Source organism: Podarcis pityusensis (assembly GCF_964106645.2).
Source record: "Podarcis pityusensis genome assembly, chromosome: 1".
Classification (NCBI taxonomy): domain Eukaryota; kingdom Metazoa; phylum Chordata; class Lepidosauria; order Squamata; family Lacertidae; genus Podarcis; species Podarcis pityusensis.
This window is the reverse complement of record NC_138028.1, coordinates 82,351,620-82,373,287: the sequence shown is the minus strand read 5'-3', so window position 1 is coordinate 82,373,287 and position 21,668 is coordinate 82,351,620. Positions and strand designations below refer to the sequence as shown.

The 21,668-nt window shown below is 46.2% G+C and overlaps 1 protein-coding gene across 6 annotated transcripts; it reads right to left on the bottom strand.

Moving 5' to 3' along the window:
• Positions 1-1,571: 1,571 nt before the first annotated feature.
• Positions 1,572-20,714, bottom strand: CABP2 (calcium binding protein 2). Of its 6 annotated transcripts, none has more exons than XM_081021756.1 (7): positions 17,455-17,469; positions 10,226-10,399; positions 8,534-8,564; positions 7,333-7,467; positions 6,197-6,306; positions 4,828-4,975; positions 1,572-3,009 (listed from the first exon to the last, which is right to left on the bottom strand). In XM_081021756.1, the coding sequence occupies exons 2-7, from the start codon at positions 10,340-10,342 to the stop codon at positions 2,984-2,986; spliced, it is 567 nt and encodes a 188-aa protein (XP_080877882.1). In that variant the 5' UTR covers positions 10,343-10,399; positions 17,455-17,469; the 3' UTR covers positions 1,572-2,983. The 6 variants fall into 6 exon arrangements, with proteins under 6 accessions (XP_080877882.1, XP_080877880.1, XP_080877879.1 ...); XM_081021754.1 differs by lacking the exon at positions 17,455-17,469 and adding an exon at positions 15,085-15,303; XM_081021753.1 differs by lacking the exon at positions 17,455-17,469 and adding an exon at positions 14,532-14,546.
• Between the last annotated feature and the right edge of the window lie 954 nt (positions 20,715-21,668).

The following is a 21,668-nucleotide window of genomic DNA, read 5'->3' as shown; positions in this document are numbered from 1 at the left end:
AGTGGTGTGGGGTGAATCACTTTTCTTTTTGACCCCCCTGGGGCAGATCTACTATGAAACTATTGAAGCTTAAACTTCAGGGCCCCAGAGTTGACTAGTCCACATTGCATCTAGTAGATGCAGTTTGAGTTGCATGACTCAAATTGATTGTTTTTTCGTTGTGTATATTTCAACAATCCCAAAGTTTGAGAGTCAGTAGCACAGATGTTGTAAAGGGCATTGTAAACAACCCCACTGAAGAAGATAACACTGGTTAGCCAGACCTCGTTGCTAGTTGTGAAGCCCCCCCCCCCCGGTAACAGTTCTAGCTTCAGGGCCCCCAAACTGCAGGTGTGCCACTGCCTCCACAAATGGTAGCAGTAGCAGGATCTTGGGATAAGAAAATACTAGCAATACTAATATGTGACATATTTTCAAGAACAGTAAAGAAATGCCTTTGGGAAAAGAAGTCTCAATACTTTTTGAAAGCACAGTCTTTATAGACAAATGTTCCTTCTCAATATTGGTTCTAAACTGCTGGATTTCACTGCAAGCATTTTTTTTAAATCAACAGTAACATAAAAGTAATTCAGCAGAATCAATTAAGCTGCAATCCTACACCTGCATACTTGGGGGTACATCTCATTAATGACACCCAAAACTGAAGGAGCCAGGGATTACCAGGGCTCTGCCCTAGAACATGGTCAATGAACTAAGAGTGGCTCCTAAGCAAGTGCAACACGCATTTCCTTCACCACAGTGTAGCCACTTTTCACACCAGACATATGGGACTTCAAGCAGATCTTCCAGATTAGGAGATGTGCCTCCCAGGTACATTTGAACACGATTTCCCATTTGTAGAATTTAACAATTGGGAGACAATATCTTTCTTTCTAGGCTGTTTAGTTAATTGGTCAATAAGATACTAAATAAAAAGGTTTTAAAATTATTTAAAATGTGTCCCTAATTAATCAAACAGTGGATTTTAAAGAAGTATTTCACCAAGGGTAGGGAGTCTGTGGTCTTTCAGATGTTGTTGGAGTATAGCTCTCATAATCTCTGACCACTAGGGCTGCATGGAATAGGAGTCCAGCAACAGGTCACCACCCCCACCCCACCCCCATTTAAAATACATATATAGGGTGGAATTCAACATAGCACTAAGTAGGGTGTACATGTGTGGAGCTAGGTCTGCTTGTGCAATGAGTCTTTCCCCCCTCTTCTCCCCCTGCACGCTCCCTAATCCTGTTCTGTGGGTTCCCCCAACACTCCAGAGCAGACTGGGGAGGAGAGGAGGGAAGGTCCCATTGCACGAGTGGTCCTCATTCTGTGTGCACATCAACTTAGCTGAATCCATTCTGCTAATCACTAGCAGGAGGCACTTCTTTCAGGCATTCCTTGTTCTTCCTCACACAGGACAGAATATCTCTAAGACAATGCCAACTGTGACACAGAAAACAAATGATAAGATTTCTTTACTCTGGTGACAGCCCTAACATAGATAAAATAGACAAAATCAGTAGGTCTTTGTATGATCATAGCTAAGATTAATCTTTGTGTCTACCAGGAAGCTACAAAAAATAGGGATAATATGCATGAACCAAATGCACAAATCTGGATTTATTGAGCTTGCTTGAGTAAGTGTTTGGATACAGCTAAATGTATGGTATTACATATGTGAGAAAAAAATAAACAATATGAGTCACATTCACAACAGAGGGAAATGTAGGTTTGAGGCCATCATCTTCCCTCCAATGCACTGGTCTTTTCATCTGAAACAAGAATTTGAATTGACAGAAAATAAACAGTTTGCTTTTCAATAGGAAAGTGAAAATATGTTTCCAGCAATAGAGCACTGGGATTTTCTAACTTCGGACAACTCTGCCCACATCAACTTTGTCTGCTACTGAATCTTCTTATTTTGGCAAAGGATTCTCAGGTGTTCACTTGGAGCTCACCCAACTCTCCCCTGAGGCTGCATAGTTCAGAAGACAGTTGGTAGTAATGGGCAAGCTGGAAAATCCGTCCTGACATTCTCATTGAGTAGCCTCTGTTAAGCTTCTAAGGAACCCCAGGGGTTCTCCAGAACACAGTTTGAAAATCACAAGTAGATGGGGAGTCCAGGCCCAAATATGGATGGAAATATGGTCACTGAATATGCCATAGTCAGATAGCTGAAGGGCAATCTATAAAGCAGCTTGTCGTTTGTAGAGACAGAAGCAGTCCCTGGGTTTTGGGAGGCAAAGGTTTTGCATGTCAGATTCCCAGATCTTTTGAGGGCTGAACACGTCTGGATCACACAGCTGCCACTTCCAGTAAACCTAATGAACATTCATGCACCATAGATCCCATTAAGTCACAAAGGTTGGCTTAATAGCAGGCAGTGAGCGCCAGCCCATCCAGTTTCCAGAACAATCCCTGTTCTGTTTGGGACCACAAGCCAACTCCTTGCCATTATTCCACTGTACTTAGAAAGGATGTCAGAGATGGGGGTGAGCATGCCACAGTAGAGAACAATGTACTTTTAAAAACAAACACCATTTAGAGAGGGAAAAAGGAAAGAAAAGCAGCCCCTGTTGGAATAGGACGGTGAAGCGTTTCAAATATTGTCACACCATTGCATGCAGAATATTTAAGGGAGATTTGTTGGTTGATTGTTCCTTCTTAAGGTATGCTTGGGGTGAAAGGTCAGTGTTACAGAGAACAGAGTAAAGGCAAGGTACAATGACATCCAGAGCCTGAGAGCTTGCGGTCTTGGCTGTCTCTAAAACAGTAGATGGGGTATCAGTCTTGAGATCTAGTCAAGGATGTCACTGAAGGTGCTGAAGCTGATGCAAGTCTCTGGACTTTAGGAGTGGCTGTTTGGCTCCAAGCAGGGTACACAGGATGTGTAGGAAGTTCTTGCATGCTGCCACTGCTCCTGATGGTTAGATCAGGATATATGGCAGCTTGAAGTCTCTCCTCTCCGTAAGGCACTTCAGCCTTGGGCTGCTGCTGGCTGCTCTCAGCGAGACATCATCCGTACAAACTCTGCAGGAAGGGGACCCAAATATGTCATCAGGAGGGGAGAGAAAAGCATTTTCCATCTGCTGCTGGCCCAGAAGAGGGACTTCTTTTATAGATAACTAGAGAACGTATGGGAACCACCATCTCTCTGTCTGTCTGTATGTCTGTCTGTCCATCTATCCAGCTCAGTTCCATATATCCCATCCCACTCTTCTAACATTCTGTCACATTTCAGAGCATCCTTCCCCAACCTGGTGCCTTCCAGATGTTTTGAACTACAATTTCCATCAGCCCCAGCATGGCCAATGGCCAATGGTCAGGGATGATGAGAGATGTAGTGCAAAACATCTGAAGTGTACGTAGTTGGGGGAGGCTGCTCTAGTATGACCATGAAATACAATCCAGGACAGGGCTATGCAGATTGAGGCTCATTAAATTCCCATTGAGCTTAACAGAACAATATTTTGCAAAGAATGAAAGTTTAATGACTCTCATCTCCCCTACTTCCCCCTCCTAATTTTCTCTTTCTCTACTTTCTCCCCCTCCTCTCTTCCCCCCCCAACCCCACATTGTCTACAACAAAAAAAGTCTCAGACCAGCTGTAATTGATTGGTATGAAGGATGCTATAATTTAAAAAGAGAGGCACTGAATGTACTTTTGTTACTTACAGAAATCTTTCAATAAAACATTTAAAAATGTAAATCAGCGGTGAGAAGCAACACTGTTGAGGAAAGGCAAAACCTGCTCAACCCTTTCCTTGCTTCACAGAGTGCAAATTGATTTGGACTTTGCTGTAGTGATGTCCCTGAATAATAAACATATTAACTTTCTCCCATAAGGGCATGGGGAAAGGAAGAGTGCTGTCACTGAAGACACCATCACTGTACAGGCAAAACCTGATTCTGTCATTCAGTTGTGCAACTTCAACTGAAAGGAACTGCATACAGAGCGTGGAATATATTAGCATATTAATAAGCCTCTGGTTTAAAATAAAACCTAGGAACCCTGGCTTCCAAATGTTATCTTTATGATCCGATTCCCAACTATCCCCTCAAAATTAGAAGTGACTCCTCCTAAATCCAGTCTTGACTTTCTTCCTTTTCTTTCCTGCATCAAGGATCTATAGCAGGTATGGAATTTCTGGAACAGGGGCCAAAATTGGGCCCAACCCGGGGGTTCAAATGTGGCCCATAAGGCTGTTTTTGCCCAAATCATGCCCACCTGCCCCACAGTGACATCAGGTGTGGGGCAGGTAGAGATGTGGCTGCCAGTGCACTGTAAGACTTCAAGAAGGCTGCAATAGTGCATGGGCGAGGGAAAGCAAGCTTCAAGCACCAGCTGATGGGTGGCAAAGTCATAGCCTGCTGAGGTAGCTGTATACGAGTTCCCTGCAGGCAACTTGCTCACACCATCAATACCTGTAAAAGCCAGACTTCAAATTGGTTTGGCAGGACTCACAAAGCCCTATGCCTGGGGCTTCTCAAAGTGGCAAGAATAGTGTTTCCAACATTCAGCAACCTGTTGGGCATTTGGGGATACTGCTCACTGGATTTTAGCAGGTCGGGAGGAAAACCCACCTGTCAAATCATTTGATGTCATAATGGCATCCTGTGATTCAACAGGCGAGTTGTCCCATCCATCATTCAAAGTTGGCCCATGGGGGCAGTCAGATAAGGATTTGGCCCAAAGAGCCAAAATTGTTACCCACCTCTACTCTACATCCTGCATTCGTTTTCAAAAGCAGGATGAGATCCCCCTCCCAGCCTAAATCCTCACTTCTTTCCCAGTTAGAAAAAGCAAATCATCATCATCATCCCTCAAAGGAAGGGCTTTCCTGATACCTTCAAAGTCCACAAGGCCATCCCCATTCAGATCAACATCTTTGAGTATCTCATCCACCTCACGGTAGTTCAGCTGCTGTCCCAAGAGTTTGCGCATGGCTTCCCTTAGCTCAGCTATGCTGATCTGTCCATCGCCATTTGCGTCAAACTGGAAGGAAACAAATAAACAACCCTGATTCCAGCACCTTGTTTAACCATCTACCATATCCACACAATTCTCCAGTCTCTTGTGCTCACCGCCCTGAGCGCAGCTGAAGTAGATTGAAGCATATTGTTCTCTTGGAATGACAAAACCACTTTTTTTAGAAAAAGAAGACGACTTTTTGCAATTTGGAAAGTAGTAGGAAAACACATTAAAAAGTGTGGGATGAATGAATGCTTACTGGGAAGACATGTAAACACCCTGTAAGAAAATCAGGACGAAGGCTGATTCTTATATAATTACCCTGTTAACAAACAACAAGAAAGGAGATTCCGACTAAACATCAGGAAGAACTTTCTGACGGTAATAGCTGTTGGACAGTGGAACAGACTCCCATGAGAGGTGGTGGACTCTCCTTCCTTGGAGGTTTTTAAGCAGAGTTTGGATGGCCATCTGTCATGTATGATCTGGTTGAGATTCCTGTATGGCAGGAGGTTGTACTAGATGACCCTTGGGGCCCCTGTCTACTCAGATTCCATGAAATCTAAACAAATGCTCCATAAAGACTAGTCCAACCATGGCTTAAAATTTGTGCAAGCAAATCAGGATGAATGCTGAACAACCCCATCTTCTGGAGGAGTCCAAATCACAGAATGATGGGTGGATGGGTGCACTGTTTGCAGGTGGCAGGAAAACTTCAGGAAGGCTGAAGTGACAGTGTCAATCCACTTTCCTTCATGATTGCCACTGACATCCACACATGTACACCAACAGCAAGAGTGAAGTGCTTTAAGTGGCACTGATGAAATCAAATGAAGCAGCTGAGAACTGTTTGTGTAGGGCTGCAATACATCCAAGTTTTCCCGGAATCAGACTGTCAAAATGGCATCATTCTGGGCAGACTTTTGCCCAACTGGCAACATGTCCGGGGAAAGCCAGACATACGGCAACTATGGCAATTTTTAAGGAAAAATGCTGTAAAAAAAAAAAAAAAACCACCCCCCTAAAGCTCAAAAACTTTGACCAAAAGAAAGCCAACTTTGTCTGGATTTTCACTTTTGGGAATATAGTAACCCTACGTTTGTGTTTTGTGATGCCTGGGAGAACCACTATATGAGAAGACAGGACAGCAGAATGAGAAATAAGATTCCTCAATATACCACCTACCCACCCACCATCTGATGCTACCCTCCTCTGGTCCCGCAAGTTGAGTCACGTGACTCTCACCTCTCGGAAGGCATCCCGCAGTTCTTTCACCCCAATCATGTCTGCAGTTTCTGCCAGCATCTTGGGGCCCATCAGTTCCACAAAGTCATCAAAATCCACCTTCCCTCCAGCTATAGATGCAGAAAAACAGTTTCAGCCAGAGCCAGACAGTGCCGGGTTAGATATTATAGTATATATAATTATACTCTGGGACAATTCACAACCAACATAATGGAAGAATTTTCCCATTTGTGCTGCCGTTCCTATCCCTACCCTCTCCGTTGCCACTTCTTGTGTGGAATTTATCTGCTTATGCAGCAAACCAGGAGAGTGAATAGGCTCCCATGAATGCAAACTCTTGAGTCCTTTCAGAAAAGCCACACAGCTGATGACATGTCCTTGCATCAGCTGATTCACATCACCATTTTGCACTTGGTAGTTAGGTGCTGCTCCTGCCAAACTGAGTTTATTATACAGTGGTATCTCGGGTTACATATGCTTCAGGTTACAGACTCTGCTAACCCAGAAATAGCACCTTGGGTTAAGAACTTTGCTTCAGGATGAGAACAGAAATTGTGCTCTGGCGGCGCAGCGGCAGCAGGAGGCCCCATTAGCTAAAGTGGTGCTTCAGGTTAAGAACAGTTTCAGGTTAAGAACAGACCTTAACCCGAGGTACCACTGTACATGCAAAGTAACTGATCGATCGAACCAGGCATCTCCAGTAATAAACATCTCTTACCTTACAGGGTGGTTGTAAGGATTACTGAGATGATAATGTGCGAAATGCTTTGAACACCCTATACAGATGCTTAAACACTATTTATTATTAGGCCACAGTCTAGTGATGTCCCCTCATCCCCTCTGACATTTCTGTGGGAAACTCATGGCCATCCAACTATTGCTGGATTATAACTTCTAACATCACGGATCAATGGCCATGCTGGCTGCAGCTAATGGGATCTGGACTCCAACAACATCTGGAGGGCCGCAGGTTCCCTACCTCTACTCTAAGGAGAGATATCCAAGAAGTGTTTGCATCCTCCCCTCCCCCTTTTTGTGTGTGGTCATTTTGCTTGAATCCAGCAACTGTGAAAATCCATTTCTTCCCCCTGAAACATCATACTGTAGTATTTAACTCAGTAATGCTAGGCACATACTGATCTGCTGAGACAATTCAATGAGCTCCATCTCAGTGGGCATGTAGCCCATGGTTCGCATACATTCCCCCAGGTCTTTGTAGCTGATGTAGCCGTCATGGTCCTTGTCAAACTCTCGGAAGGCCTCCTTTAGCTCTGGAAAGAGAAGGGAAGCAATAAGAATCCCCCTGGAAAGCAGGTAATGCATCTGTGTCTTGCAAACACCGAGTAAGTGAGAAGGGAGTGATGGAGTTAGCATCTGATTTGCTACAGAATGAAGGAGCTGATATGTTTCACCAACAGCCCTTCCTCACTTTTGGAGTTCAGCTCCAGAGACATATGGCCTTGGCCCGGTATACCTGAAGGAGCATCTCCACCCCCATTGTCCAGCCTGGATACTGATATCTAGCACTGGGGGCCTTCTGGCAGTTTCCTCACTGCGAGGAGTGAGGTTACAGGGAACCAGGCAGAGGGCCTTCTTGGCAGTTGTGCCCACCCTGTGGTAGGCCCTCCCATCAGATGTCAAGGAAATAAACAACTATCTGACTTTTAGAAGACATCTGAACACAGCCCAGTATAGGGAAGTTTTTAAAGTTTGATGTTCTACTGTGTTTGATGTTTTAATTTGTTGGAAGCTGCCCAGAGTGGCTGGGACAACCCAGTCAGATAGTGGCATATTAACAACAGCAACAACAACAACAACAGGAATGCCACTAGAGGGATTTTCAATGCTAGTCCAATCAGAACTTTCGTATGAGGGCTGAGTCCATAATTAGAGTCAAGGAACTGAACTGGATATCTGATAGCTGCCCTCTAGATGGGGTGGTGGGCCCAGGAGAGGCAAAGGGGGGAAGCAAAGCAAGGGATTCATACATCTAGACATGGGAGCAAAGCATAAGGAAGCCAGAGGCAAGTTGACAAAGCAACAAGGCAGAGCATTAAGCGAAACCAAAGAAGCTTAGTGAAGCTTAGCAGATGCAGTAGACTTCTGGTTGGTTAGACTAATGACTAAAGAGCAAGGCAGGATCCATGAGGTTCCCCAAAGACAGGGTTAGCCAACGCAGTGGCCTCCGGATGTTCTTGGACTACACATCCCATTAGCACCAGCCAGAATGGCCAATTATCAGGGATAATGGGTGTTGTAGGCCATGAACATCTGGAGGGCACCATGTTGGCTAACCCTACCTTAAGAGGTAATGTTAAGCATCAATTTTCTTTTTACCTTCGATCTCCTCTGGTCGCAGCTCTCTGTCCTGGGGAAAGAAAGAGAGTAGAGGTTGATAAAACAGATATCATCTATCTATCATCTATCTATCATCTATCTATCTATCTATCTATCTATCTATCTATCTATCTATCTATCTATCATCTATCTATCTGCTTTGCCTGCCCACATCCAATCTACTGATCTCTTAGTCAGAAGCTGTCCCAGATTAAGGAAGTCTTCCTTGCCCACTCTACAAACAGAAAAAAACTGTTACTCCGTGCTGCCTGATTCTGTGTGTGCTTACTTCAAAATAAGTCCCACTATGCTTAAAGGTGCTTCCCACCAAGTCATGCTGCATCACTGTTGGATTCCATGCAAATATTGTGTCAGAATACTGTGGCTACAAATTCCCTGGAGGAAAGCCCTTCTGGCTCCCTGCAGAAAGGCAATAGGGGCAAGAGTTGTTCTTCCAGTGACAGTTCCCTAGGCTTGGTGTTTGTGTAATGCAGCCCAAAGGCTGGTGCGTTTCAGTGGCTAAGAGATTATTAACAGCCCCCTCAGGTGAATGCTCTACATGGGTGTATTTTGCAACATGTTCTTGCCACAATGAAAGTGCATTAATTATACAGTTCTGCTTTTAGTTTGTTCTGCAATGTTGCTCCAATGCTCTCACATTGTTACTGTCAAGAAAGGCTACAGCACAACAAAAGCAGGGCAGAAATAAGCCAGAATATTTGTGGTATAAAAACGTTGTGTGGTTGCAGAAGGATGTTATGGGACATACACTGAATGGAAGTGAAACCTTCCCAGGCGCAAACAGTATTGAAAGCAGGAATGTACTTTACGGCCCCAATAGCATACCGTAATGAGCACAAATAATCATGGATGCACCAAAGAAAGGGCATCAGAATGGCCCCTGTTTCAGGAAGCCCTTTGCCATGGCTTTTCCATGAACTCACTAGAAGACCTTAAGGAAATCGCTCGCACTGTCAACCACAGCCTGCCCCCCCCCCATATCTGTTAATATATAGGTATTTAATACTATCCCACCTTACAGGGTAAGAATTGCAATAAGATAATGTATGTGAAGAGCTTTGCACCATTTAAAGCCGTAAACAAAGATGCCGATCATTACCAACATTGCCTCATTGCCTGGCTGTTAACCTATGCAACATGGACTCAGTGAAGGCACCCTTTCACTAGCCTATTTCCATGTAGGAATTAGTTTATATACTGCAAAACACAATCTGCATGGTTTTAGATCATGGCATGAACGATTTCTCTTCGATGAGTCCATGGATTGAACAGCTGTGGTGCACATCAACCTCCCAATTTGTATACCTGTAGCAAAATATAACACTTATGTTTGATTTCTTATGCCACCTTATCCATGTTTATTCCTCAATGAAGATTACTCCGGAGGGAGGAAAGAGTAATATTTAATTATTGGGTTGTCTTTGTTTTTGCTTTTATTATGTGTTTTCTGTTTTTTATATTGTGATTTTATGTTGTGAGCCGCCCTGAGATCTACGCGTATAGGGTGGTGCACAAATTTAATAAATAGCAACAACAACAGGCCCAAGCTATGTTCCAGCACAGGGGCATACTGAAGGTTTGAGGAGCAGGGCAGTCCATGCAAACAGAGAAGGGGCAGCTACACTCTCACGCTCAGTATAAATGGTGCAGCAGTAGATGTGCAATACATACGATTTGCGTGATGGCGATGCTCTGGCGCAAGAAGATGCAGGCTGGCCCCACCAAGCCATGCAGGACCGAGTAATTCTGCAATGGCGGATACTGTGTGCCGTCAGCCCCTTCGTCCATGTCGTTGCTGGTAGAGGCAGGGGAGCCAGGAGCCTCGGAGGAGGGCTGCTTATTCTCCTGTAGCATAGCTTGCAATTAGCTAAGTACAGTTAGAGACCCCGATTTCCCCCTCTGTCAGGACCTGGGTGTTTAAGGCCCAGGCTTCTGGGAAGTTTTAGGGAAGCAGGGTATCTGATAATGGAGAGTATGGGAAGGGGAGCAACAAAGGGGGAAACAAGACATATCCTAGAGAAATAACACAATTTCCCCCCCTAAAAGAAGCCCACTTTTCTCATCCTTAAATTTGTCTCAATGGCTCAGCATCTCTGCTCATTGGGCAATTGCCACAATTAGGCAGACCTCCATCTCCACAATGCTGGGGTCCCCAACCTGGGGCCCTCAAGGTCTTCCTCTGGTGGCCACAAAGCCTTTGAGCTCCCTACCCCCACATCACCCACTGCCCCCTTTGTCATGAGATGGTGAGGATAATTACCATTTCTCTCACTGAAAAGTTCATGAAGCTGAAGGAGGAAGTTGAAAGAGCGACACTACCTCTTGCTTCCTCTCTCAGTTCAAAGAGCTTTTCAAAGTTCAGGTTGGCACCTGAGCAGATGGACAGAAAGTAAAGCAACCAATAACGTAGCAGAGAAAGGGAAGGAATTTGTAAGAGGGAAAGAGAGCAACTATGAGGTGGAAGAATGCATGTTCAAATGAATACACATTAGATCCAACAAAATGAAGCCTCTTAAAACTGTGTGATTTCAATGTGAGTTCCCCCTCTCCTGCAAAACCATCCCCAAATCATTGAACTCCTCTATCCTCATTGACCGCCCCATAAAAATCAGAGATACAGTGTCTTCCAGGGCAATCCTTATGGATCCAAGGCACTACCTTCTCAGTAGTGGCACCCACCCTGTGGAATGCCCTCCCACCAGATGTCAAAGAGAAAAACAACTACCAGACTTTTAGAAGACATCTGAAGGCAGCCTTGTTTAGGGAAGCTTTTAATGTTTGACAGACTATTGTATTTTAATATTCTGTTGGAAGCCGCCCAAAGTGGCTGGGGAAACCATGCCAGATGGGCGGGGTATTAATAATAATAATAATAATAATAATAATAGTTGTTGCAAGAGTTCCCCAAAAAACAACCATCAAATCATAGGTAACGTCTCTATTTTCAAATATGTGTTCTGGGATTTTTTTGTGGTTTTGTTGTAATCCTATGTAAAAACCATAAAAATTCATAAGGATCTGTGTCTTGTCTTGCTAATAAGCTGAAACTTGCTCCTGCAGGCCAGCCTAGCAACAAAGAACAAGAATTATCAGAAGGCTTAAGAAAGTTGGCAACAACTTGCCTTCCATTGGCTCTGCCCCCAGGACAGCTGTTGGCAAGTCTTAAAGGGAAAGCTACAGGAAATTCACAGGCATTATGGTAATATGGTGCCCTGTGTGGGGCCAAAATTTGACGCCCTCAAAGCCCCAAGTCGTCTTCCCAAAACCAGGTAAGGGAGGTGCCAGGCTGCGAAGGAGGCACAGGGATCTGGCAGGGTCCTAGAGTCCTCCTGACTCCTTCCCATAGCTGGGCAAGTGCTAACTCGGCTTTGAGAAGGAGGTGGGAGGACTCTAGGACCCTCTCAGAGCTCTCATGCCTCCTTCCCAAAGCCCAGCACTTACTAGGCTTTGAGAAGGTTGGAAGAGGACCCCTTGGCCTCCCCCCCCCCCGACCAGTTGTGCTGTCCTAAATCCACCACTGCCAGGACATTGAAGAAGGGAATGCCCAGTGCTCCCCCCCCCAATGAGATGGCCTGTGAGTCATCTGAATCTGAGTCCTCCTAGGGGAAATGTCTCCACATACTATACAGAGAGAGATGCCACAATTAGCTCTCTTGCTCTCTCTCTCACACACACTAACACACAAAGCAATATAAAAAAAATCCTTCCAGTAGCACCTTTAAGACCAACTAAGTTAGTTCTTGGTATGAGCTTTCGTGTGCAAGCACACTTCTTCAGATACACTGAAACAGAAGTTGCCAGATCCTTCTATATAGTGAGAAGGTGGGGAGGGGTATTACTCAGAAGGGTGGTGGGAATTGGAGATTAGCAGATAGCTGAGATGAGCCTGCTGACGACTCTTAACGACTGTAATAGGTCTTACAGGAAAAGGCAAGGGGTGAGAAGGTGAGAAATGGCTTAGTCATGTATAATGGGATAAGAATCCAATGTCTTTGTTCAAACCAGGTCTCTCTATGGTTTTAAGTTTGGTAATGAGTTGCAATTCAGCAGCTTCTCTTTCCAGTCTATTTCTGAAATTCCTTTGTAGTAAAACAGTTACTTTGAGATCTTGTATAGAATGTCCTGGGAGATTGAAGTGCTCTCCTACTGGTTTCTCTGTTTTGTGATTCTTGATGTCAGATTTATGTCCATTTATTCTTTGGCGTAAGGTTTGGCCTGTTTGTCCAATATAGAGAGCTGAAGGACACTGTTGGCATTTGATGCCATACACAATGTTAGATGATGAGCAATTGAATAGTCCCGAGATGGTATGTGTGATGTTGTTGGGGCCAGTAATGGTGTTGTCCGGGTGTATGTGGCAGCAAAGTTGGCATCTGGGTTTATTGCAGGCTCTGGTGCCAGTGTCCGTGTTAAGTCTGGTTGTAGTATTATTGTGGGTTAGGAGTTGTTTAAGATTGGGTGGCTGTCTGTAGGCAATGAAAGGTCTTCCTCCCAGAGCTTGAGAAAGAGAACTGTCATTGTCCAGGAGAGGTTGTAGATCTCTGATGATGCGTTGTACTGTTTTAACTTGGGAGCTGTATGTGATGACTAGAGGTGTTCTGTTATTTTCTTTTTTGGGTCTGTCTTGCAGCAAGTTCTCTCTGGGTATAAGTCTGGCTCTGTTGATCTGTTGTCTAACTTCATCTGCTGGGTATTTTAGTTCTGAAAAGGTTTGCTGTAGATCTCTTAGGTGAGAGTCTCTGTCTGTAGAATTGGAACAGATGCGGCTGTAACGTAGTGCCTGGCTATATACAATGGACTGTTTGGTATGTTTGGGATGGTAGCTAGAGGCATGAAGATATGTTTGTCGGTCAGTTGGTTTACGGTATAAGGTGGTGTCTATGCGCCCATCCTGTATTTTTATAGTAGTGTCCAAAAAATGTATTTCTTGCATAGATTGATTCATTGTAAGGTTGATTGTGGGGTGAAAATCATTAAATTTCTGGTGAAAGGTGTCCAGGGTCTGTTGACCATGTGTCCAGATGATAAAAATATCGTCAATGTATCGTAGGTACAAGAGAGGTTTGAGTGGGTAGGAGTTTAGGAAACGTTGTTCTAAATCTGCCATGAAGATGTTGGCATACTGTGGGGCCATGCCATTTCTCACCTTCTCACCCCCTGCCTTTTCCTGTAAGACCCATTACAGTCGTTAAGAGTCGTCAGCAGGCTCATCCCAGCTATCTGCCAATCTCCCATTCCCACCACCCTTCTGAGTAATACCCCTCCCCACCTTCTCACTATATAGAAGGATCTGGCAACTTCTGTTTCAGTGTATCTGAAGAAGTGTGCTTGCACACGAAAGCTCATACCAAGAACTAACTTAGTTGGTCTTAAAGGTGCTACTGGAAGGATTTTTTTTATTTTGACTATGGCAGACCAACACGGCTACCTATCTGTAACACAAAGCAATGGCACATATGCTCTAACAACAAGAAACATGCACTAGCACAATTGCTACATTTCTTGGCAGTCCCTCTGTATCTTTCCGTACACATCTGCACCACAGACTTACATTTTATTAAATAGTCCTTTTCCCTCCCTAAGGACTCCCAGAGAACTGCGGTTTTACACAGAGATCTTTACCAGAATTCTCAGCATTTCACTAAACTCATTATTTGGGATAAGTCATGACAGCTGAATAAAACTGATGTAGCGTTGCAGTGCTAATATCCCTTAACTCTGAGTAAATACAGATGAACCTCTACCCAGTGCTAATTCACTAGGGGGGACTGAACACACAGCCCCTGGAAAAGAGGACTATATGTATAGCAACATTCTCCTCACCCATATGGTTGGATGATATAGTTGATGGGTCCCTACTGTGGTAATGTGGCTATTACTGTGGTATTCTCTCTCTCTCTCTCTCTCTCTCTCTCTCTCTCACACACACACACACACACACACACACACAGTTAAATTCAATAATATTGATATATACAAAAATGGGGGCAAAATGCTTCCTAACATTTGCAGGGTTGGAGATCTCTCACAGATCTTAACCACTGCCTCCCAGCTTGCTGGGCCCCTTCTGTGGGCCGCTGTCCTCCAGTTCTCTGATTTCTTCCCACTCTTCCCCCTCATCTGACCAATCCCACCAGGATACAGTGGTACCTCTGGTTACGAACTTGATTTGTTCTGGAAGTCCATTCTTAACCTGAAACCGTTCTTAACCTGAGGTACCACTTAAGCTAATGGGACCTCCAGCTGCTGCTGCACCATTTCTGTTCTCATCCTGAGGTAAAGTTCTTAACCCGAGGTACTACTTCCGGGTTAGCGGAGTCTGTAACCTGAAGTGTTTGTAACCCGAGGTGTTTGTTGTAACCCGAGGTACCACTGTATCTCTATGGGGCTCATGCCAAGGACAGACTAGGGCAGCTCCCCAACAACTGTCCTGCTCTGCTGTCACCACACACCTCACACCAATTCTGCCTTTTGGGCAGTGACGGACACGAGGAGGAGGGAAGTGGAAGTTTCATTTTACACATATTTACATCTGAAGCCTTCAATAGAGGGGAGGCAGAACATTACACCCCAAGAGTGTCCCTCATTGCCCTTCTCATAGCTACAGTGAGCTTGGGTCTAAAGTAGCACCCAGTCATGGCCCCTGGCAGTGGCGGAGAATGCTTGAACAGCGTCCAGGGCATGTGAGTGCCGGGGGGGGGCAGGACATGGAGGGCAAAAGCAGCACTCCAGCCCCAAGCCGCTTTGTGAGGCTGGAATGACCCCGCCTTGCAAAGTGGCACATGGCTGACTTGGGGAGGGTGGTGTGAGCGGCGTACTCCACCCCAGGAAAATGCACCACGCTACACCCCTGGCCTTTCAGTGCAGCATCTTTCAGCAAGCGCCACATGGAGTTCTCTCCTTCCTGCTTCTCCTTCCCAGAAAAAAAACCCTTGCCAAGAAACTTCTCCCCTTCTGTCTGCTTGTCCCCTTTCTACCTGCTATTCCAAGCCTAGTCTTAAAAGGTGACCATTTTCCTGTGAGCTCCATCATCTTCATTGCTCAGTGTAACAGTGACAACCTCCACTGGAAGAGACCCAAGGATTTTCCTGTGATGGGCCGCCAACACATTTTGTCATGCTTAACAGCTTCTATGCCAGGTGAGCCCCTGGCCTGGAAAAGGAGCTTAGCCTGTATTTTTCTACCGGCCTGGCATCTTTCCTTCAATATGCTAAATATTATCTAAATTCTAACACTTTATTTAATTCTAACATTCACTAACTCTAGCAGTTATGGGTGCCCTTACACCCTCAAACTTTGTTACCCCAGATCTGTAACAATAGCAAAAGAAAAAAGAAAAAAAAGGATAATCCATGTAATGAATTAACTCATTATTTATCTCCTTCATATTTTCAGACGTGGTCACATTTATTTAAGTGAATGAACTGGGGCCCCTCCCAAAGGTCCCCCAGACCATAAATCTGCCACTGGTCATGTGCCTTCTCTGCTCAGGCACTGGTGGCAATACATACCATACAATGACATGCAAGAATATGAGAGATACCATACATTGTGACACCCAATACCCATAGAACTTCTATTATATCAGGAGCATACTGAGGCTCACCTGGTTGAATCTTCATTGACACAATCCACAAACAGGCCTTGTATGATACACCAAGAGAAGAAGGAAGCATTGAATGAAATCTAGGAGTTTGAGGTTGTTATTGTTTGCTTAGATGCAAGAAAAGCAAAGAGGATCTAGATGCTGGCCTAAGAAGGACTAAGTAGATGAGAGAAAAGGGGACATAGTAGATGGAGAAAAGGGGGTCTCTGAAGCCTTCTGCAGACACTATTCTGAAGAACACATCTGTCTTCATTCTAGTAACCTGGAGCATTGGAACCTGGCCTTCGTAGGAATCGGAGATGATGCCACAACCCCCCATCTGGAGTGGTACCACAGGGGCCTAGCATTCTCGCCATGTTCCCTTGGATAACTGACCTCAGCCATGGGGCTTCAACCACTGACAGGAATCCATGCACACACTCCAGGAAGCAAGGAAAGTAGACAGAAAGACATGCAAAGAACCAGACACACACAGGGATTCCAACACAAAGGCATGAAGATGTAAGGATGAAAAGGGGCACCCTCCCCTCCGTCCTCTCCCCCTACCTTGGAGAGCCGCCTGCCCGGTGTTTTGGTGCAGTTGCCCATGGCTGCTAAGTCCCCCCCATCCCACAGAGCACAGTATGGGGCTGGAGGCAGCTGGCGCCGATGGCAGATATATATATTTTTATAGTAACAAGTGATTCTCTTCCTGGGAGGTTTAGACGCTTTGGGGATTTTCAGGGTTTTTATTGTTGAATATATCCAGAATATTAAGGGAAAGTGAACAGAGGGGGGTGGAGGGAGGGAGGGAGGGCGTGGGCCACAGCCATAATCCTCAGGATTATATGCAACTCAATCATAGATGGTGCTAAAGCAGAGAGAGCAGGGACCAGGCAAGCAGCTCTTCTTCAAAGCATTTTAACTCCACAGTGGTCCAGGAAGGAGAGGGCCAGTCCCGCCTTGTCCTTCCTGACTCACATCCAAAAGCCCCACTCAGATGCTGTCTATAAGCGGTTGAAAAGGATGGCTGCCCATCAACATGCCCCCTCCCGTCAGAGCAGTGAGGCCATAATCTCCCGTGACAATCAACGAGATTTTCAAATCTTTGTTCCAGGGAGTGGCTGCATCCACTGAGCTCTGATGCTGAGAGACCCAGCCACATTATTGGGTGAGCGAGATGGTGCGGTGGGGGCAGGGTGGGGCGGGGATAGGGATAGGGGAAGCGTGCATTACCAATTGTCAGTCAGACTTATTGGTTGGCCACAAGATGTGAACCAGTTAGCAGAATCCACTGTATTATTTATAGACTCACAGTGCATTTTCATGAGTGACGTTAAGAACTCCTCTTCATCCCTAATGCGTTACTTGCAGATGTTGCTCCCCCCCCCGCCTGCCCCCCCCCCCCCGCAATGCAGAAGGGAAATTGGAAATTTTCTTTCAGAGGCTAGTTCTGATCTTCAGGACTCTTATTTGGGAAGTGAAAACACAACCCTTGTATAATTTGTGAAAATGTATTTGAATTTTAACAGTTCATGTTAAAACCACGCTTCAGTTTGCTCAACTGGATTAAATGAGATTGACCTAACTACTTTTTTTCTTGAAAATGTCCCCCTGCCCACCCCCTTAAAAGAAAGATAGCAACTTCCTTAGGCAACTGCAGGATATAAAATAAGTCTAGATCCATCTGAAGTGTTTCACAGCTCATGGGCTACAGATTTCAGAGTTGGCAATGGTGGTGTGATAAAGCAAGTCATTGTACAAAGCATTTACAATCACTTTTTCCTGCGCTGCCTTTTTATTAGTCAAACAGGATTTACAGATTTATAGGATAAAAGAAATGAGTCACACCGCTGGCTGGGGCTGATGGGAGCTGTAGTCCAGAATAGCTGGAGAGCACCAGGTTAGTGAAGATCGTCTTATGACTTTTTATATGTAAGTGAAGAGACTGCCAAGTATTCTGACACACATTTCCAAGGTGGAGGTCAAATTTCAAGGTTTTTAACAACAAATCTCAACTTCTGCAAACTATCACTTTAACTGTATTGAATTCACATTCTTAACACTCTTCTTTTGTCCCATCAAATATACAAGGTGATAATTTCACAGTGCCTATGTGGCCCTTGGGACTTAATGCACACCACACCCCATCTCCCCAGGCCATGCCCCTCAAGAGTCCTTGAGTATCTACTCTGAGTGAAACACAGCCAGGCACCAATTAATACATCTCACCATAGTAGGGAAGTTGCCTGAACTGTTGATGGACAGCTTCAGGGCTCCTACACACTCTTCATTCTTATGATTCTGTATCATGAAGCCAAAACTCAGACCTGACAGCCCTTGAGAGGATTCCTTTACATACTTTTTAAAAGGACACTGGCCTCCCTTGTTTGGATGGCCAAGTATAGGCAACTCCCTGTTTGTGTGGGAGTTGCGTGCCAACACACCATGCGCATCGGCACCGTCATGCCATGCCTTCCTTTCTGCCACTGCCCCACTCCATCCATGTTCTGCCCCCCTCTGAGGCCGAAAATGGTGCTGAACATGCACTAATAGGGTGTTCCCTGTACTGCTGCTGCTACTCCCAGTAACACCAGTAGGGAAGGGCCCCCACATTCTTATGGGAGGACATCAAGAGGCAGTGTCAGAGACAGGACCAGCCTGAATCAACACCTGGGGCACTGTTGCTGACCTGCCAGTACTGGTACCCTGTGCAAGAGCCTGCACACAGCCCAACGACCACTTACCAGCTGGGCAAATGGATGGTGCTGATCCAGCCTTCCTCTGCCTCCAGCACCACCACGGGACACTCCTCCCTGGTCTCTGCTCAGCACCAAAAGCCAAGTATCACTTCCTCCTGCAGCACCTCACCAAGGCGCTGGCCACTTTAAAAGTAATTATATTATACAACTTGTCAATGGGGGCAACTCAACCCACCATTTCAGGACTGTGTTGTCCAAGAACACAGCTCAATCCAGCTCATGAGGCTCCATTAAGGCAGCAGGGCCTGGAGATGTGATGGTGCCATTTCCTGTATTCTCGTCAGCTTCAAGTGAGCTCCTTGGAGAGTATTTACACACCTTATCTCTGTAACCTTGCATATCAATAACTATGGTAAAAAGCCACATCCTGTTTTTTTACGTAAGAGCGTGGCAGCCATTTTGAGTGCTGTGATCTCGTGCAATTTTGTGTCCTGAAAAAGTGCTCCTCTCAAAAAAGTGCTTTATTGGGGGCCATGATTTTGTGTGGCACCCTAAAACATTAGTTTTGGGGCACCATGTGATCAATGCCCCCCAAACCCCCCACATATTTTGGGCTCCATAATTTTGCATGGGTCAAGTAACTTGTGTGGGGGTATGGGTGGAAAGACACATGTCCCGGTTTGGGGACTCAAGATGTTGGAGGTCTCCCCTCTCACTAGCTCTTTCTTCAGGCTGGGACATACCATGTTTTAAGGTGAAAGCGTTGATCCCCCATCATATGTTTGAGATGGGGGTTGGACAGAGGATTAGGGTTTTTTTCTGCAGGAAGAGAAGGTGAGATCCTCCTGGGATGCGACAAAAGCCCATGACCTGCTGGGGAACCTCAGCTTCACAGAACCCTCCATTTTCAGCCCCCTCACCATTTGCCCTCTCTGCCCCCTCCCTGCCTCCCTTGGCCCAGTTACCTGCCCAAAGACAGAGGTGAGGACAGGCTCCATAGCCCAGAGGCTTGGGCATTCATCTTCCACGTGAGCTGAGCTGGCCCTTCCCGTTACCCCTGGCAACAGGTGGTCTTTGGGATCGGCCGTTCTGATCAAGGTTGCTCCATCCTCCAGTCGGTGGTGTTGGGTGCCATAGAGGGCCACAGAGGCGGCAGCAGCAGCGGTGGTTGCCTCCGAGGTGCTCCTGGATCTGGCTGGCTCCATGAGCCGCTTGTCTCCTTCCCGGACCTGACTACCTGTCCTGCGGGTCCGCGCACTCTTGGAGCGTCGGTGAGAACCGCTTTGCGAAAGAGCCCGGGATGCTCTCAGTGCCGGTGTCTCGCTGCTCTGCCGTTGGGTCTCCCGGAGAAAAAAGAACATGTTGAGAGCTGGGGAAGAGCTGGGCCACGTTCTCTATCCCTTCCTCCTGCAGACAGTCTCTGAGGTCTCTCTGGTAAGGCCTAGCTCCTCTCCACACTACCTTGATTTGTCTCTCTGGCTCCTACCCTCACATACCTTCTCTACTGCACTCTTGGGTCTGCCTAAACTCTCCTCCCTGGAGCCATGCATCTGTTTCGCTGTCTCTTGCTGGTTGCCGCACTATTCTGTGTTGCTGCCACACTTAGCCATGTGCTCCTTCACATGGGTGCTTGCCTCTCCTAGCTGCCTGCCATATTTCTAGGGATCTTTCTCTGAAGTAACAAGTACCCCACCAGCCCCCCACTTTCAATACCTGCCTGGCTCCCGTTCTACATTCCTCCCTCCAGCATCTTCCTCCCCCTGAAGCTCCTTCCTCTTTCCCTCCTCTTGACCCCCTGCTCCTTCCTTATCTCCTCACTCCCTGAGGCACCTTTCCTCTTTGCTCTCCGCCTCAGAGATCTTTCCTGGGCAAATCCGCTTAAGGGATCAACACTTGTGCTCCCCAGGTCCCTGGGCTGGCATGGGAGGGAGGGAGGGGGGCACCTGCTCCTGCCACAGCTCTTTCCCCCACTCTCCATCCAAACCTAATCAAGTCATCTTCTCATTACTGCAGGGAGAGCGAGATTGAAGCAGGAGGATGCGGAGGGAATCTGAGCTTATCAGGTCAGACACACGACCCGGCCTGGTTCTGCTTTTCACTAATGTTGCAAACAAGGTAAAACAACCCCCCTAGAGCAGGAAACTCAAGAGGCATCAAAGGCCGCAGAACACAGATTGAGCACAGGTTCTGTGGCATCACCTGTGTGTGTGCCCCTGGGCTAGAAAGGAGGGCTGTGGGGAAATGAGGCAGGAGTAAAGAATATTTCTGTCCCACATCTCCCGGCTCTCCTTTGTCCAGTGGCCTGTTTTGAAACAACGCACCTCAGAAAAAAATGACCTTCCTTCTTCTGTGGCCCGACATCTATAGCATCTCGTTTTATTTTGACATTTACAAGTGCCTTCCCTGTGCCCCGCTCTCTCCTCATCAAGTCCTGTGGTGTTTTCCTTTCGCCCTCCCACTCCGTGACGGCCTGTTCCCTGACACATCCTCAACAGCCCTCCCATTTCTAAGCAGGATCCTCTGTGGCTAAGTCAATTAAGTCGGACCCCACCTGTGGTCCTTGGCACCTCGCCGGCCCTCCGGATGGCAGAGATGCGATTCCTGGCAGCGCTGCAACTGGGGCTGTTGCGCAGACAACTCATGGTTTATTCAATGCAAAGCTGGCGAGGTTCCAGTGGCAATGGTAACTAGACCCCACCTAGCTAGCGCAGACAATGCCAAGGCTCCTAGGCTCAGTCTTTACACTCCCCAGCTCACATCAGTGGAAGCAAGGAGAATTATTCATTGAGGAAACAAGCCACAGAGTTGCTGCGCCCAACGCTTGACC